Source organism: Pecten maximus, chromosome 19, assembly GCF_902652985.1.
Source record: "Pecten maximus chromosome 19, xPecMax1.1, whole genome shotgun sequence".
NCBI lineage: Eukaryota > Metazoa > Mollusca > Bivalvia > Pectinida > Pectinidae > Pecten > Pecten maximus.
The window spans coordinates 24674332-24690280 of NC_047033.1; the positions used below are offsets into that span (position 1 = coordinate 24674332).

The 15949-nt window shown below is 34.8% G+C and overlaps 1 protein-coding gene across 1 annotated transcript; it reads right to left on the minus strand.

Moving 5' to 3' along the window:
* Positions 1 to 335: 335 nt before the first annotated feature.
* Positions 336 to 10091, minus strand: LOC117317481 (monocarboxylate transporter 12-like). The gene is made up of 6 exons (XM_033872292.1): positions 9557 to 10091; positions 8703 to 8846; positions 5830 to 6210; positions 4873 to 5142; positions 4386 to 4511; positions 336 to 1681 (listed from the first exon to the last, which is right to left on the minus strand). The coding sequence occupies exons 1-6, from the start codon at positions 10089 to 10091 to the stop codon at positions 1509 to 1511; spliced, it is 1629 nt and encodes a 542-aa protein (XP_033728183.1). The 3' UTR covers positions 336 to 1508.
* Positions 10092 to 15949: the final 5858 nt, after the last annotated feature.

A 15949-nucleotide genomic window follows, 5' to 3' on the forward strand; every position in this document is an offset into this window, starting at 1 on the left:
TCATCAATAATCTAATGACGTCACATCACCGGGTCTCCGACGTCACCGGTACACTTTATTTGCATACGTGAAATTATACTTGGCCACGTTTCCCTTTGATTCAAGCCGATAGTATTGTGGTAGAAACAGGTCACACGACTCGAAATTGTTGGATATGGAATTTATCTCACACTCGTAAGTTATTTTTTAAAAGTTGCAAAAAACACTCGCTAAAGCTCGTGTCTTTTGTAACTTTTAAAAAATAACTTACTCGTGTGAAATAAATTCCATATCCAACAACCACTCGTAGTGTAACCTCTCTATATATATATAATTAATAAAGAACATAAATCTGATCAATAAAATGCATTTATCTGATTGATGAAGTACACATATCTGCTCAGCTCATTGACGTACATAATATCACATCATTGTCACAATTGAATTTACGTATATCTGATCAATTAATTACATACATCTGATCGATGAAGTACATATATCTGATGAATGAATTACATATATCACATCAATGAAGTACATATATCACATCAATGAAGTACATATATCACATCAATGAAGTACATATATCACATCAATGAAGTACATATATCACAGGTATGAAGTACATATATCCCATCAATGAAGTACATATATCTGATCAATGAAGTACATATATCTGATCAATGAAGTACATATATCTCATCAATGAAGTACATATATCTGATTAATGAAGTTCATATATCTCATCAATGAAGTACATATATCACATCAATGAAATACATATATCAGATCAATGAAGTACATATATCCTATCAATGAAGTACATATATCTGATCAATGAAGTATATATATCTGATCAATGAAGTACATATATCTGATCAATGAAGTACATATATCTGATCAGTGAAGTACATATATCTGTTCAGTGAAGTACATATATCTGATCAATGGAGTACATATATCCCATCAATGAAGTACATATACCTGATTAATGAAGTTCATATATCTCATCAATGAAGTACATATATCACATCAATGAAGTACATATATCTGATCAATGAAGTACATAGATCTGATCAATGAAGTACATATATCACGTCAATGAAGTACATATATCACATCAATAAAGTACATATATCACATCAATGAAGCACATATATCACATCAATGAAGTACATATATCACATCAATGAAGTACATATATCACATCAATGAAGTACATATATCTGATCAATGAAGTACATATATCTGATTAATGAAGTACATATATCACATCAATGAAGTACATATATCACATCAATGAAGTACATATATCAAATCAATGAAGTACATATATCACATCAATGAAGTACATATATCACATCAATGGAGTACATATATCACATCAATGGAGTACATATATCTAAAAGTACATATATCACATCAATGGAGTACATATATCACATCAATGGAGTACATATATCTAAAAGTACATATATCCCATCAATAAAGTACATATATCACATCAATGAAGTACATATATTTAATCTCTACATATACGTGTCCACGGTTAACGTTGAATCGTGTGTTTGAAGATCTCGTTTTTGTTGTTCCCATTTCAGAATTTTTCGTAGAGGTAGACATAGTACGCCACCTAGCGTTATAGTCGTGCCAGAGAGATAGAAAACTACACTAAAGTCTCCAGTCATGTCCGACAAATACCCTACAACGAAAAGAATAGAGATACAAGTATATGTATATAAGACTGACGGATCCTAGTGTGTAAGTCATTGATTTTGTTCTTTAGAAATGATGTTATAAACCGTACTCAGATTGTTGTTATTAAGCGGTCTTTACTGATCGTCCATTTTTTGAGAGTATTGATGTTGCTATCACTTGTGTTCTTTGTTGGGTAGTACACCTCAGTAGCCGGGTCTGGTCATATGATATGTGTATGCAACAAATAACCCCTTTATTAAGAGTTATGTAAAATAAGGAAAAACAATCTTAACTAAAATGTGTATAGTCATTTGATTTCAACAATGTAAGCCTTTTTTGGGGGGTGGGGGGGTGGGGGGGGGGGGGGGGTGGGGGGGGGGGGGAGGAATATGAAAATTGTATTTGGTTCGAGATTTCAAGCTGACCTGTCTCAAATCTAGTCGCACACAAAGAATGCTGGAAGTAGAATTATCCAACCTTCAAGACATGATCATTTTTCAACAACATATACTGAACTGTATGTTTAATGTTTGATAGGTTTAAGGACAGAAAAAAAGAAATCTGTAAAGCCATTTTTTCGGTAAAAAAAGAGACTTTTTCCTGCATCTAAAAAAGCAACCATAGCATTAGATAAAGGAAAACACCATTTTACATAATTTTCACTTCTTTATTTAATTGCAACTGTGATTTAGTTTGATAATGTATTAACATTTATATAAGTATTTTAGTAAATACCTGTCAATAACTGAGTGGCATGTAGTTTATGCTCTTAATCAAATAATAGCTGTAATTGTATTATGTGTGTGTGACGTGTGAATTCAATTGTAATCAACATGTGCGAATTAGTTATCTCCCTTTGATTGATGCATTTTATAATTTTAATTTCATAATTTAATATATTTAATTTACACGATGTCAATACAAAATGTATATTACTTTAATCACTGTCGGAGAATTATAGGCGCTGTCTGTATCTTTGTCAATAAAATTTGTTGAAAGTTTTCTAGTTTAGTTTAAACAATATTTTATTAATATTCAAATGCTTACACACAATATCACAATAAAAATCATATATATATATATACATTTAGGATTGGAAAACAAGCTAAAAGCTTATACTAATTCCTTTCCTAAAATACGATTACGGCATTAAATCATGGACAATATACACAATAATGAGATGGACAAATTAACTTCCGAACAAAATTCTTCAGTTGATTACATATTTGATACTTTCAATTATACTAGGATTTGTATGTACCCGTAGATATAACAAATCATTTCTGGAAAATTGAAAAGTATTCTAAACAGTTATATTGCTTTGTTTACACCTCTGAATCCGGCCAAACTACACTACATTAATATTGCTACCTACACTTGTATGTGTCCTCGAATGCCGACAATCAGTCAGCACGGAAATGTCGATATTAGGTACAACATCTACATGCCGGGATTGCGGGTTAGCAGCAGGTATGGTAATATAATTATGTTCTTTATTAAAGATGCTACACCTCCGACAGAGTGTATAAATTGCTATTATTTTGACAATAAATGACATATAGTCTATATATATATATGCCTATTTAAGACCTACAAATAAAAAAAATTATAACGTCAAAAATTGTCGAAATGAAGCCAAGAAGCTTCGAACTTTTGAACATTATAATTTCTACTTTGCATACACTTGACCTTGATCGCAGTGCATTCTGGTAGATATTTACATACAGAAGAATATTCATCTGGGACAACTATACATATTGCCAGTTGCCTAACATAACTACAACTTTTAATTGCGAGGTTTTAATGCAAACAGAAAACAAAAACTAAGTCAACATTTCAATATTATCCGTTGCGAAAAATCACGATCCTGTGCCTGTTGTCGCGCAAGAACCGAAACGCTTTCATAGCTTTACCCCTTTGGCCCCATTTCGCTGGATTGATACAGGTGTGATTTATCAACAAGTTTAAGCTGGTGAACTATAAATAGTGAATCTGCAATCACTACATATCACAAAAGAAATCCTAACTATTGATTCAATCACATCATCTGCTTAGAGTTTTCAGTAAAGATGACAACAGACCGAACGTTACACTACGTACGTGTGTACGTTACACACTTGCTTCTCCAACAAAAACTTAACTGTGTCATTACCGCATGAGTTCCGATTCCATTGTCGTTTATAATTCCACCGGTCTGTGCAGTCTCCGATTGAAATCTTTCCCTTTGATAATCTAACGTGTGCTTCCTTCTTTCTGGAGATGTTTGGCTAACACATGTTGCCTTCCTTGCTTCGCCACGTGGTTCATACTCGTTTGTGTTTTCTGTTTTAGGCGCATGCGCAATCAGTATTTCATTCAATATGGGGGCAGAGCGAATGGAATTTTTTCGGGACGCAAATAATAATTTTTTTTTTTTTAATTTTAAAGATGAATAAGAAGATGAAACTTCCCGAGGGTGGTAATAATGTCAAGTGTGTAACTTTTATTCCTGAAGAAAAATACATACGAGTTTATTTGTTTTTAATTGATCAGAAATACTATCTGTCGAAGGTGTAGCACCTTTAAAAAAAAAACAACAAACAAACAGACAAAAATTTAAAAAAAAACACCAAAAAACTAGCACAGCTACAAATTAATCAATTAATGAAATATAAGATTTTTTTAGATGTGAGGTCCAATACAAAAGTAACATATACATGTATAGTTACCTGCTATAGGGGATCCAATGACCACGGCAACTCCAATGCACAAACTCAATAAACCAAATCCTGTTGTCAACTTCGAGATTCCTTTCAACTCTATCAAAATGATTGATTTTAATGGAACGAAAATCCCTGCAAAAAAAATGTATAAATAATGTAATAATGTATCACAATGTTAAAGATTTTCTCATAGATATATTTCGCTGATAAATTGTCATTTCATATGATTTAATATGACATATCATGGATGCAGGTACAGAGTACTTCTATGTCCATATCATATTTTTTTTTTAATGTCCAATCTACAAAATGCCTTTTGTTCAGCTTCTGTTCGTGAGCTCTCGTTTTTGAATTGTATATCCTGGTCAAAAATGCTTTTTGTGACTTAATCATCGAGGTATTGGTTCATAATTTTGAATACATTTATATACAGACAATGAGCAAAAACAAAAACAAAAAACAAAACAAAAAACATTCATAACATGCTACTAACCTATCGTAGACCCGAAGATGGCGGAATAACCAGCCAGGACACCGAAGGACGTGTAATATGGTATGAAGAAGGTTGTTATTCCCCCTACTACCAGAACCACACCGTTGGTCAGGATACAGTCAGCCCAGGATCGATCTGACACAATGCCAATCACAACCCTCAAAAGTGTGTTAAAGATCCCGATGATGGATATGAGGAGGGCCCCTTCAGAGGCTGATAGTCCAATCTCCTTAGCAAACGCTGGCAGGAAATTGAACGGAATGTAGAATCCTGTTATAAAGATATGTCAACCTGTTACTATTGGCTTTTGTTGATTTTCGTTGTATTTGGATAAAAATAATTCTCTGATATAATTAACTTAATTACTTACGTAAGACTGAACTCAGATGTTATAAATATGTGCTAAATAACTGTACTGGCCTGAAACAATAGCTTCCATGTCCGTCCTCTACTCCGACAGACGGTTTAGATTACGATGGAGTCTATTGAGATCATGATTAGATCCATCGATATCAACTGGGTCTATTAAAATTATGATTAGATCAATAGAGATTATAATTGGATCTATTGAGATTATAATTGGGCCTATATATATTGCTCTTTTTACAGATATTTTATCGTTTATGTATTTCATTTAAATAAGCCGAACTGAAATTAGTTAATTATGAAGTGGAATTGCCATGTCAATTACAACATCAACACCAACTTCCTGATCACAACTGGTTAATATATTTACAACATTTTTTCCAAGCTGTGGTGAATCATTCCACCAATAGCAAACAAAAAGTAAATAAGGTGGCATTTATCAGGACTCTAAAAGGACTAGAGGCTTGAAATGTTCCACTCCTCTGAACGACAAATCAATTCAATTCATAATCAGTTTGTTGTCCATGGTGAGAAAAAGAATCGAAGTATACAAAAACAACAGGAATACGTCAAACTGTTTCTCTAACTTACCAGTAGACACCAGGAAACATGATACAATGTAAACAATCACGGATGGACTTGCTAACATTGAAATCCCTAATGTCTGTCTTAGAGAAGAGCACGGAGATTTATTTCCTGGTATTTTTGTTTGATCAAGCAGTTTCTTCTTTTCCGACTGAATTGGCCTGTAAAGTGCTGCAAACACAACCCCATTCAATACGATCGCGGAGATGATCCACATGGCGCCCTTCCAGCCGTACACCTCAAGCAGCAAGGCACCAAGTGGTGCAAAGACGAAGCCGCCGATACCCGACCCACATACGGCTATCCCTGTAGCTAGGGCACGGCGTCTGTTGAAGTAGTAACTCACTATTAATATTGAAGGTCCATACACCAGCCCAAAGCCAGTACCTGAAATCAAAATATTAAGACTCTTATAAAGATTACGATGAAATAAAGGTATGAACAATTATTATACTGTTACAAGTCTGTATTGTTAAACCAGAACATCAACGTTTGTATGTATATTAATGTAATTAACGCCACCGAACTTATTCCATTCATTTGCCTCTTTTTGTTGACCTCTAGAATTGTGCCTTGCGAATAAGCTATTTTAGGTAACACTTCGCATGCAATCCTTTATTATACATACTGAACAAGCCAAGCAGAAGAATTGTTTTCATAACACATCAACACAGTAGGGAAATTGTTTTGTCAAAGTTGTGAGAAAGCCAGAGAGCCTTGAACGGAAGTTAGCGAGACATAAAAATCACACTGTTTAAGACTACCTAGAAATCATCATCAGTATAACGTTTGGTGAGAGAAAGAATGCATGTTATTAACAATAAACTACGTATTCAAATAAAACAAGAAATATCTTTAAAAAAAGATAAACGGCATAGTTTTTATGCTGCTGGTTATAATGTAAAACTGTTGGTGAAATGAATTAATGAACTAATAAGTTTCAGCACGGAAAACAAAAATAAATCATTTTTGGTGATACTAGCTACGAATAGCTAGGAATATACATTGTAATTTTATTAATGTGAAATTTGAAAAGATACATCCACTTATTCAGTTTGCATTCAAACTTTGTTTCGTTTTTAACTATATATCTGCATTTTGCATTTACGCTACATTGACCAATCACATACTTCATCTTTACCAGTAACGCCACCTGTCGCGTCATATCCGAGGCCAAAAGAATATTATACGGCTATGCCGAAAAAAGCATAACTCACTACTACACACATACACAGTACTTAGGTCACAAACGTCATTTGTCAAAATTGAAGCGTTACCTAGGAAAAGCTTCATAAAAAAACAAGAACATTTGCGGATTTGAATGATGGAGACCATGCGCAGTTAACATATCAAAGAAGCAACTGAATAAGAGATAACAACACTTGAAGACAAGGGTTTGAACTAAAATTCTGTTTGATGTAACAAATGGCCAAAAAACTGTACCGAGACTCTAGACCACAGGGTTTTGAAGTCGAGGATTATCGACCAGAAAGATATAAAGGCCACTGTCCAACCTATTGCTTTTATCTGCAGACCAGGCAAGGACGACATTGGTTATTCATGGACACCGACAATTATGCGGGCAAAGTCGTGGTCCTGCTCCAGAACTGCAAAATGTGGAAAAAACTATTAGTTGAATACAAAAAGAAGAAACCTATTAACAATATTTCAAAGGAATTTTCTTCGGACATACCACCTACTATCAACACCTCGACACCACTGTCTACTATAATTCATGGAAAAGAATCTGTGGTCTATGCCGCGGTAGATTACGACATAGTCTGTAGAAAAGATATGCTGATGAGAATATAAATTTCAGTCTAGTGTGTAGAAAAGATGTGCTGATACCATGTAAAAAATATTCCATAAATGATTACGAAAGAAATTAACTAAAAAAATCTACTCCGTAGATACCGTAAAAACCATCCAATTATCATTTTTGAAAAAAAAGGCAATATGCCCTTCCTCGACACCATTCTCATGAAGAAAGTTGACGACCTTGACAAAACTCAGGTATATGGAGAAATGAAGCACGCACGGATTAAAACCTCAACTTTAAACGAATAGGATAAAAGAGGATGTAGTCAGTTGAATTACAGGTTTTACACTAAAACAACCTTAGGATTCAAACAATAATTGAATCGCAACAGCAATGAAACTCCAAAAGAATCACCGAATCATCCTAATGATAAAATGCCTAAAGAAGATATTGGAGAATGCACATAAAAATCGGATGATGCAAGCCGCATCGTATATCGGAGAAATATAGGTAGGATTTGGAGTCCGAAGGCAGGATTTGTGATGAAGGTGACAGTGTTGTCACCGAAAGGTCACGCTCAAATCACATACTTTTTATGATGTTTAGCAAAGTCTATTAACATCTATCACACTGGTTGTGATGAAAAGGAAAATCTGTTCACATATTAAGTTATGTATGACTTTCACCCTTTCAGAGAAGTATGCATTACGAATAAACTAATAGCTCTTTTAAATAATATATTTATCATATTTGAATAAGCATTCCTGCTCTCTAAAATATGTTTGTCAACCCTTACAGCATTACTTGTTACGTCGATGAAAGCCTTTGCTTTACTAGTGTATATATGAACCCTTTCCAAGTTAAATAACACGGTCATCTTTAATATGTTTTCCTCATAGCAAACATTCAGTTTTCATGTATCTTTTAGAAACCTCTTGCCAAAATACGTTCTTGAAAATTAATCTTCCCCTTTGGATCATTTTGATATACCGGTATACTATTTAACTCTTATTAACAAAACAATACAAAACAAAAAATTGCAGAATATTTGTAAAACGTTAATGTGACAGAGAAATGTATATTTTGTTACAAAGTCGATGAATCAAAGTAATATGGTTACCCCCGACAATGCCGTAAAGTAAAATCATGATGTCAAGGTTTGGAGAGAATGTGGAGAGGAACAGCCCCAGACTGGCTACCATAGCTCCAACTATAGCCACTCTCCGACATTGGAACCGGCTTTCTATCACTCCAACCAATGGACCTGTGCAATGGTTTAATAGGATAACAATTACCGAAAGGTCAATAATTAGTTCACGGCGATATATGAGCTACGTACAAAAAGCCACATTCGATCCTAAAGTATACTTTAGAACACATATTTAAAATGATGATCTAAAAATATTCGTAAGAATCATCAAACATATTAAATTTTACATAGGAACTTTAACGAAACGAACCTCAGTGAGTTATAAAAATTCATGTTAAAGGGAAACGACCTTATTTTTTCTGGCAAGGTCAGGTTCATCAAAACAGCAAGCCAATCACGTGACCAAAAACTAATAAACATCTAGGATACAAAATAGGAGATGTAACACATATATAAAATTTGTTATCGTAAACACTAGTGGACTATGGATAGTTACATGTAATTACTTACATTAATGTACATTTTTTGTATGTGCAGCATTTCGCAATTTATCATTAATTAATATTCTCCTGTTCAAAATACCTTAAAAAAAATATATTATTAACCATTTGTACAGTATACAAATATCCAGATCTGTCGCAGTGGGGAAAATATCAATTTTGTCAAAAGTGTAAGAATCGAGGGAACTTCGTGTAGCTAGCAAAATATTGAACTAATCGAGCGATGATTTGATGAAACTAATTAAAATGGTCAATATATCATTGGAAATGTTACTTTTAACTGATTAACTCTAACAAACGAAAAATATACGAAAGATACCATACCAATCAATAGGTAACTTCCACCTATCACGGAGCTGAGAGTCTGTGTTTTGCCTTTACTGTCACCAAAATGCTGCAGGAAGTCATCAAAAAATATTCCAAATGTGTATATCACTCCATCTAACAGGAAATTGTGCATAAATGATGCAAATGCCACCATCCATCCCCATCCTCCATCATCTGGAACAGGAAGTTCACAACTCAGATCACCAGCATCACCAGCATCACCCCTTGGACCCGTACGTTCACTGCTGGTAACATCAAGTTTCCCATTCCGATTGGTGTAAGCGGCGCTCGAAATATTTAAATCACCATTCGTAACAGATTCGACATTTGAAACTGATTCACCATTTGAAACTGATTCACAATTTGGGACAGATTCACCATTTGAAACTGATTCACCATTTGGAACTGATTCACCATTTGAAACTGATTCTCCATTTGGCATTGTCATTCCGTATTTGGCAAAGTCATCTTCATATCTACCGTCCGAAACCCTGTTGACGTCGGTTGATCTTTCATATTGGTCGGATTCCATTGAACAAAGCAGAACGTGACTGAAATAGTCAAATGATATTTATCATAAAACCAACACGATTAGCAATAAATAACAACTACCCAATATTAAGTGTTTTTTCGCCCAATATAAAATTAAGTGCTGTTTTTACATTCATGGTTTCAACAATGCTTTCCTCGCCCATCGCTAAGTGTTTTACCGGCAAAATAAAAAAGGTTTTACACACACTAGTTGTTTTACGACAAACAAAAAGTGCTTTACCTGAAATTTGAAATTTCCGTCTATTTATGTACAGTAATTTCCATGTATTTCTTAAATATCCCGCTATCATTCCGATATAAATAATAGTTATATATTTCCTCGAGTGTCCGGATAATCATCACATCGACAGTGTACTACAAATATGTTGTTAAACTGCGTAAACAAGTTACCTGTGTATGTATATTGAGTTTCTACTGACGTCTTTACGATGTCAGTAGAGACGTCGACAGGTATACCTAAAAAAAAGTCCACTTGTGTTGTAAGATTCACACAACAGCGAGAAGCATATCTCTTCTTAGATCCAGTTTGCATTATTCTATATATAACCATTTTCGTCATTCGTGTTCATAAAAAAAAAAAACCCCAACTATTTCACAAAAAAAAAGGACATATAAACCCGTGTGCAAATCGGTTTACTGAATAATGAACAGACAAATGCTTATCCATAATGAAGTTGGTTATATAATGAAGTGACTATATATGTAGATTTCATACCCATTTAAGCGACTATATCTAAGCGAAATTAAGGGAAATTTTTAGCTTTATCCCCCTAAAACCTGACCATTAAATTTGGTACAGGTACAGAAGTATTTTGAAATGAATTCCACACATACATTTCCTACACATTGTCACTATCTGTGTGAAAATCAAGAACAAGGAAAATCAGAAACAATGTACACTGCAATTCTTTTCGTTTTCTATGGTAATTTCTTACTGCATTCACAACAATTAAGACTGTCACTTCTGTTTTCGTTTAGAAATTAACTCGGCCAATATCAGCAATGCTTTTGTTGAAGACATGCGTGTCATAGACAAGTCTAACATCCGGTATATGACTTCTGTGTCATGTCGTCCAAAACAGCACACAATGTGCCCCAGGAAACATTAGATTCCTTTTTAAGCAGTTTGGTAACTATTGGATTTTTTTTCTTGTTGGAGCATGGCCCGTGTTTAGAATTTGATGGCTTTCCATTCGCAATTTCCTAGCCCCAATTATTATTTTGCTATGGAAAATAGAATATCGCTGTAAACAGTGTTCATATCGAAAATATTTCAATCCATAGTAAAAGCATTAGACATAACGATCGTTCCATTGTTCTTTGTAATACTTGACGGTACATATATCTTTATTCCTGAGTTCTGATCACAAGCTCCAGAGAATCGCCTACTGCTGCCAGCAGAAGCGAAACTATTTGAAGATCATGAGAATAGCCCTGCCTAATGGTTACATTCTGGAAAGAGGACCTTTCCCTGGAAGCTTTAATGATGCGAAGATTACGAAAGTCATCATCAATAGTCTCTCACGAGCCCCACTCGATTTGTAGCTCTTCTGCTTCTGGAAGATTTTCTATCTCTTCCGTCTCGAAGCTGGAAGATTTATTTTCCAAGATGGCGGCGACCATGTTTTAAGTGTGCGAGTGATGAGTTTCACTAGAGGAAGATATATGACACATACATGCACATGTTTGTGTCATAGTGTTTGAGAAAACTTAAAAACTTGTTTATTTTCGGTTATATTCTCCCGGTTTACTCGATTTACATATAACGGAATGCGATCTTCTTAGAAGGCTTCTCTTCTTAAGGCTTCTCTTCTGAGAAGAGCGCAAATCGAGTGGAGCTTAAAATGACAATGTCGTTGATGAAGGGTATTTCATTAAATGGTTTGCCAGACTTGGAATCATATGGTTTGAAAACAAAGATGTCGTCTTATCTAAAATCTGGGCAGACTCAACATACAAGCGTCAATCTCCTGATCATCAGTTAAGTTATTGCCATCTGCTTTTAAAACATCAATCAACCAACTGTACTGGGAAAGTCCTGTGTTTCTAGAAGATTTCTTGGTTTTAATGTCTCTCCATAAGACAACTTCACAACCCGCACCTATATCTCATTGCGAGAACGATACTGTATTAGGTGTTTACATTATACGTCAGTTGTGATTTTGTCAATACGATAGAAGTGCTTTAATATAATACATTTTTTTGTATTTCAAATCATGGACATAGAAGTAATTTACTTGAAGAAAATTTAAAAAGTAAAGTCAACAGAACAATGAGATTGGGACATATGGTTATATTGTTTCAAGATTTGTTTAGTTAATATCGGTCATGTAATATATATCGTATTTAACGTCCAATCGCAATAAACAGCGACCATCATAAGGACGTAGCATGTACATGTCGGAATTACTTGTATGCGTACTACGGGTTGCTATATTTGAGGAAAGGCACATGTTTGCATTAAGGTTTGGAGTTTTACAGGGTGGTCTGCTATATCCACTATCGTTCAACAAGTTATTGGGGTGACACAGATTGAAGCCAAAAATCAATGTTTTGCACGAATGGTTAAGTTTTGATCTTTGGGCAGGATTAGGGTAAGTAATAAATCTCTCTATACGCTAAATAATTTTGAATGAAATGAATATGGAAGACAATCAAAATGCTTAAAAATAAATATTATCGGCGGTATACTTACTGTCTTAGTAGATTAGTATTACATTCATGGTTCAAACTTTCCTATTTCGTCAATATAAATATCTATCTTTTATCTGTTTTGTGACGATCTGCGTTCTTAATTTACTAATTAAGTTAGGTAATTACTTAATTAGGCAAGTGCATCATCTATTAATTAGGGTTAAATGTATAGCCAAGGGAACCAACTTTGATAGCACAGAAACAATATATCGGTGAGTGGTCTCTAAGTTTAATCTTTAAGCCGATCCCTATGAGAAAGTAACATTGCTGGACACCCCACTTTGTACTGATTATCCACTAATTGAAATTTATCATTATACGTATGTGTTTGGCTCGTGAAGGAAATACTTGTTAAGTATCTGTGACACATCAAAGTTTTGATAGGGTTTGGCATTTTGACCTACTGGCAAAACTGAGATCTTAGGTAAATACTGGAAACCTTTTGAAACGGTTCAATATTATCTCTGTCACAGAAATAAGAGATTTCATTGCTGGCTAACTTCCGTTCATTGATGTTATCAAAGCAGGAGTACCACAGGGTTCCATTCTTAGCCTTCTCCTTTTTAATATACATAATGTATACAAATGATATTGTTGAAGTCTTTTGTTCTGCGTGAAGTCTTTGTTTTTTTTACACTGTACTGAAACTGATACAAATCGAGACATAATTACAATCGCTGGACTCCTGAACAAATCAGTGGTTATTTTTGTTTATTTCAAAATCAATATTTATATGGTCTTTAGTGATGAATGTTTAGATTTTATTGAAAGGCATAAATAATCAGCTAAATTTTCTTCATTTTACAACAGTTGTGAAACACCGACTTCGTAATGTGGGAGGATTGTTAGGACGGACCAAAGATATATAACTCATTTCTACTTATTGAGGACCTGCATCAGTCCATCGCATGCCGCGGTGGCCGAGTGGTTAAGGTGTACCAACACTTTATCACTAGCCTTCCACCTCTGGGTTTCGAGTTCGAAACCTACGTGGAGCAGTTGCCAGGCACTGACCGTAGGCCAGTGGTTTTTCTCCGGGTACTCCGGCTTTCTACCTCCAAACCTGACACGTCCTTAAATGACCCTGGCCGTTAATAGGACGTTAAACAAAATAAACCAAACCAAAATCGCATGCATTGGGGCCTTTACCGTTTATAATTTACTAGAGAAAGCTTCTACAGCGGCATAGCAAGTACAGATTGCATAAAGATTATTTTCAGAACTGTATGCACATGCATTTACAGCATTTTGAACTATCCAGATGTTGATGATCTGTATTGCAAGATTTCAGTAACCATAGTCACTTTTTTGTTTTTATTTTAAACTAAACGTGAGTGTATCAATATGATTTTTTATATTTACATTTTTACGTGTATTACTAGTTTTTCCGTTTGCCCATTTTGCCCACAATTTTACTCACTATTGCTAGGCCTAATGACCTTTATAGAGTTAATGAGCCGTTAAAAAATTATAACTTATTTACTAAGCTACGCGGTCGGACAGATGACCTCTGACCTTTTCACGTCCGATCGGGGAATCCAACCCCGGCCGCCTAGGTGAAAGGCAATTAAGTGTATTACCACTGTGCCACCCGACAACCCGAAAAAGCAAACAGTTTTGTTTTCAATTCAATAAGGAAATAGTCTGACCATGCTATTAATGTTTTAATTCTGTGATGAAAAGTTCTCAGGAAGTTATATTCTTAACAGGAATGCTTATTTATTCCTCTTTTATTTGAAAGTTTATAAATACGCGTGGGAATTATGCGGTGAAAATCTAACCAAATCAGAATAATTTAAAAAGACTCCTAAAGAAGTTTTATATATCATTGTTTCATTTCTGTCGTATCGTATGTAAATAACTCTGAAGTATACACGGTGTACATTGTTATGGATTCGGATTTCATGGTAAATTTACATGAAAATAGGGACAGGTGTTCGGTGTAACTAGGAAAATTGTTTCATCGTTAGCAAAACAGATTTAAGGAACCTTGTAATATGTATCAATTTCTAGAGTTGACGTGCGGAAATGGTACTGAGCTCCGGTAAAATTTGACAATGGCTTTATACAGGATCATATAGGGGTACCCGCGAAGCAGTAAGATATTCTTAGTGTTAACATTTATCTAATTAAACATTGGCAATCAGTGACAGGACAATTTGGTTTGGTTTGTTTTTGTTTAACTTCCTATTAACGGCCAGGGTCTTTTAAGGACGTGCCAGGTTTTGGAGGTGGAGGAAAGACGGAGTACCCGGAGAAAAACCATCGGCCTACGATCAGTACCTGGCAACTGTCCCACGTAGGTTTCGAACTTGCAACCCAGTGGTGGAGGGCTAGTGATAAAGTGTCGGTACACCTTAACCACTCGGCCACCGCGGCCCCTTGACATGACAAAATACATATCTAGGACAGTTGCAATAAGTCTGGATATTTACCAAAAGTAAATTATTTCGCTTTAAAAACATCTTAAAGAGGCTTACCCGCAGACGGACCGGTAAACGGCACATCTCCGATCACTAAATAAACTTCAGTACACGTTTCTATGTGACAAAATTAGAGGCTTTCCGACTTTATTTCTTGAAAACAATTACAGAATATGTATTTAAAAGACGTTTTAAAACTCAACCTGAGAGGGAAATGTATGGAATATAACGGCAAATCTTCTTTGTAAATCGCCGCTGCCTTTGAAGTTATCACTGTGCGGCACTGTGCACGTGCTTGTTTCTTTGATGTGTCAATCAAATTAGACTTATTGCGGGTTGCGATTAAATAAATAATATGTAAAAATGAGGTTTTAATATTTTATAAGGAAAATAAAATGAAAAACTCAACAATTCCAACAATCTGTCATGTGTAAAAAATCTTTTTCTATTAGCCAATTTTTCTGATCTCTCTGCGGGCAAGCCTCTTTAAACAAATTCCTCAGTCGGAATACATCGCCTCCGTCTGCCAACGGAGTCAAGTTTCGTAGAAAATAACGAGGGGTTCTGATTGACAAATTCATCACATATTCATCACGTAAGAAATGATAACGTAAACCACTGATTTTCACTGATTTAAATCACCTAAAATTGTCCAGTGTTTCCATAAAAACATCTAAGTACCTTGATGATGTTTGTATGTATGCATGAGATTTTCTTTAAA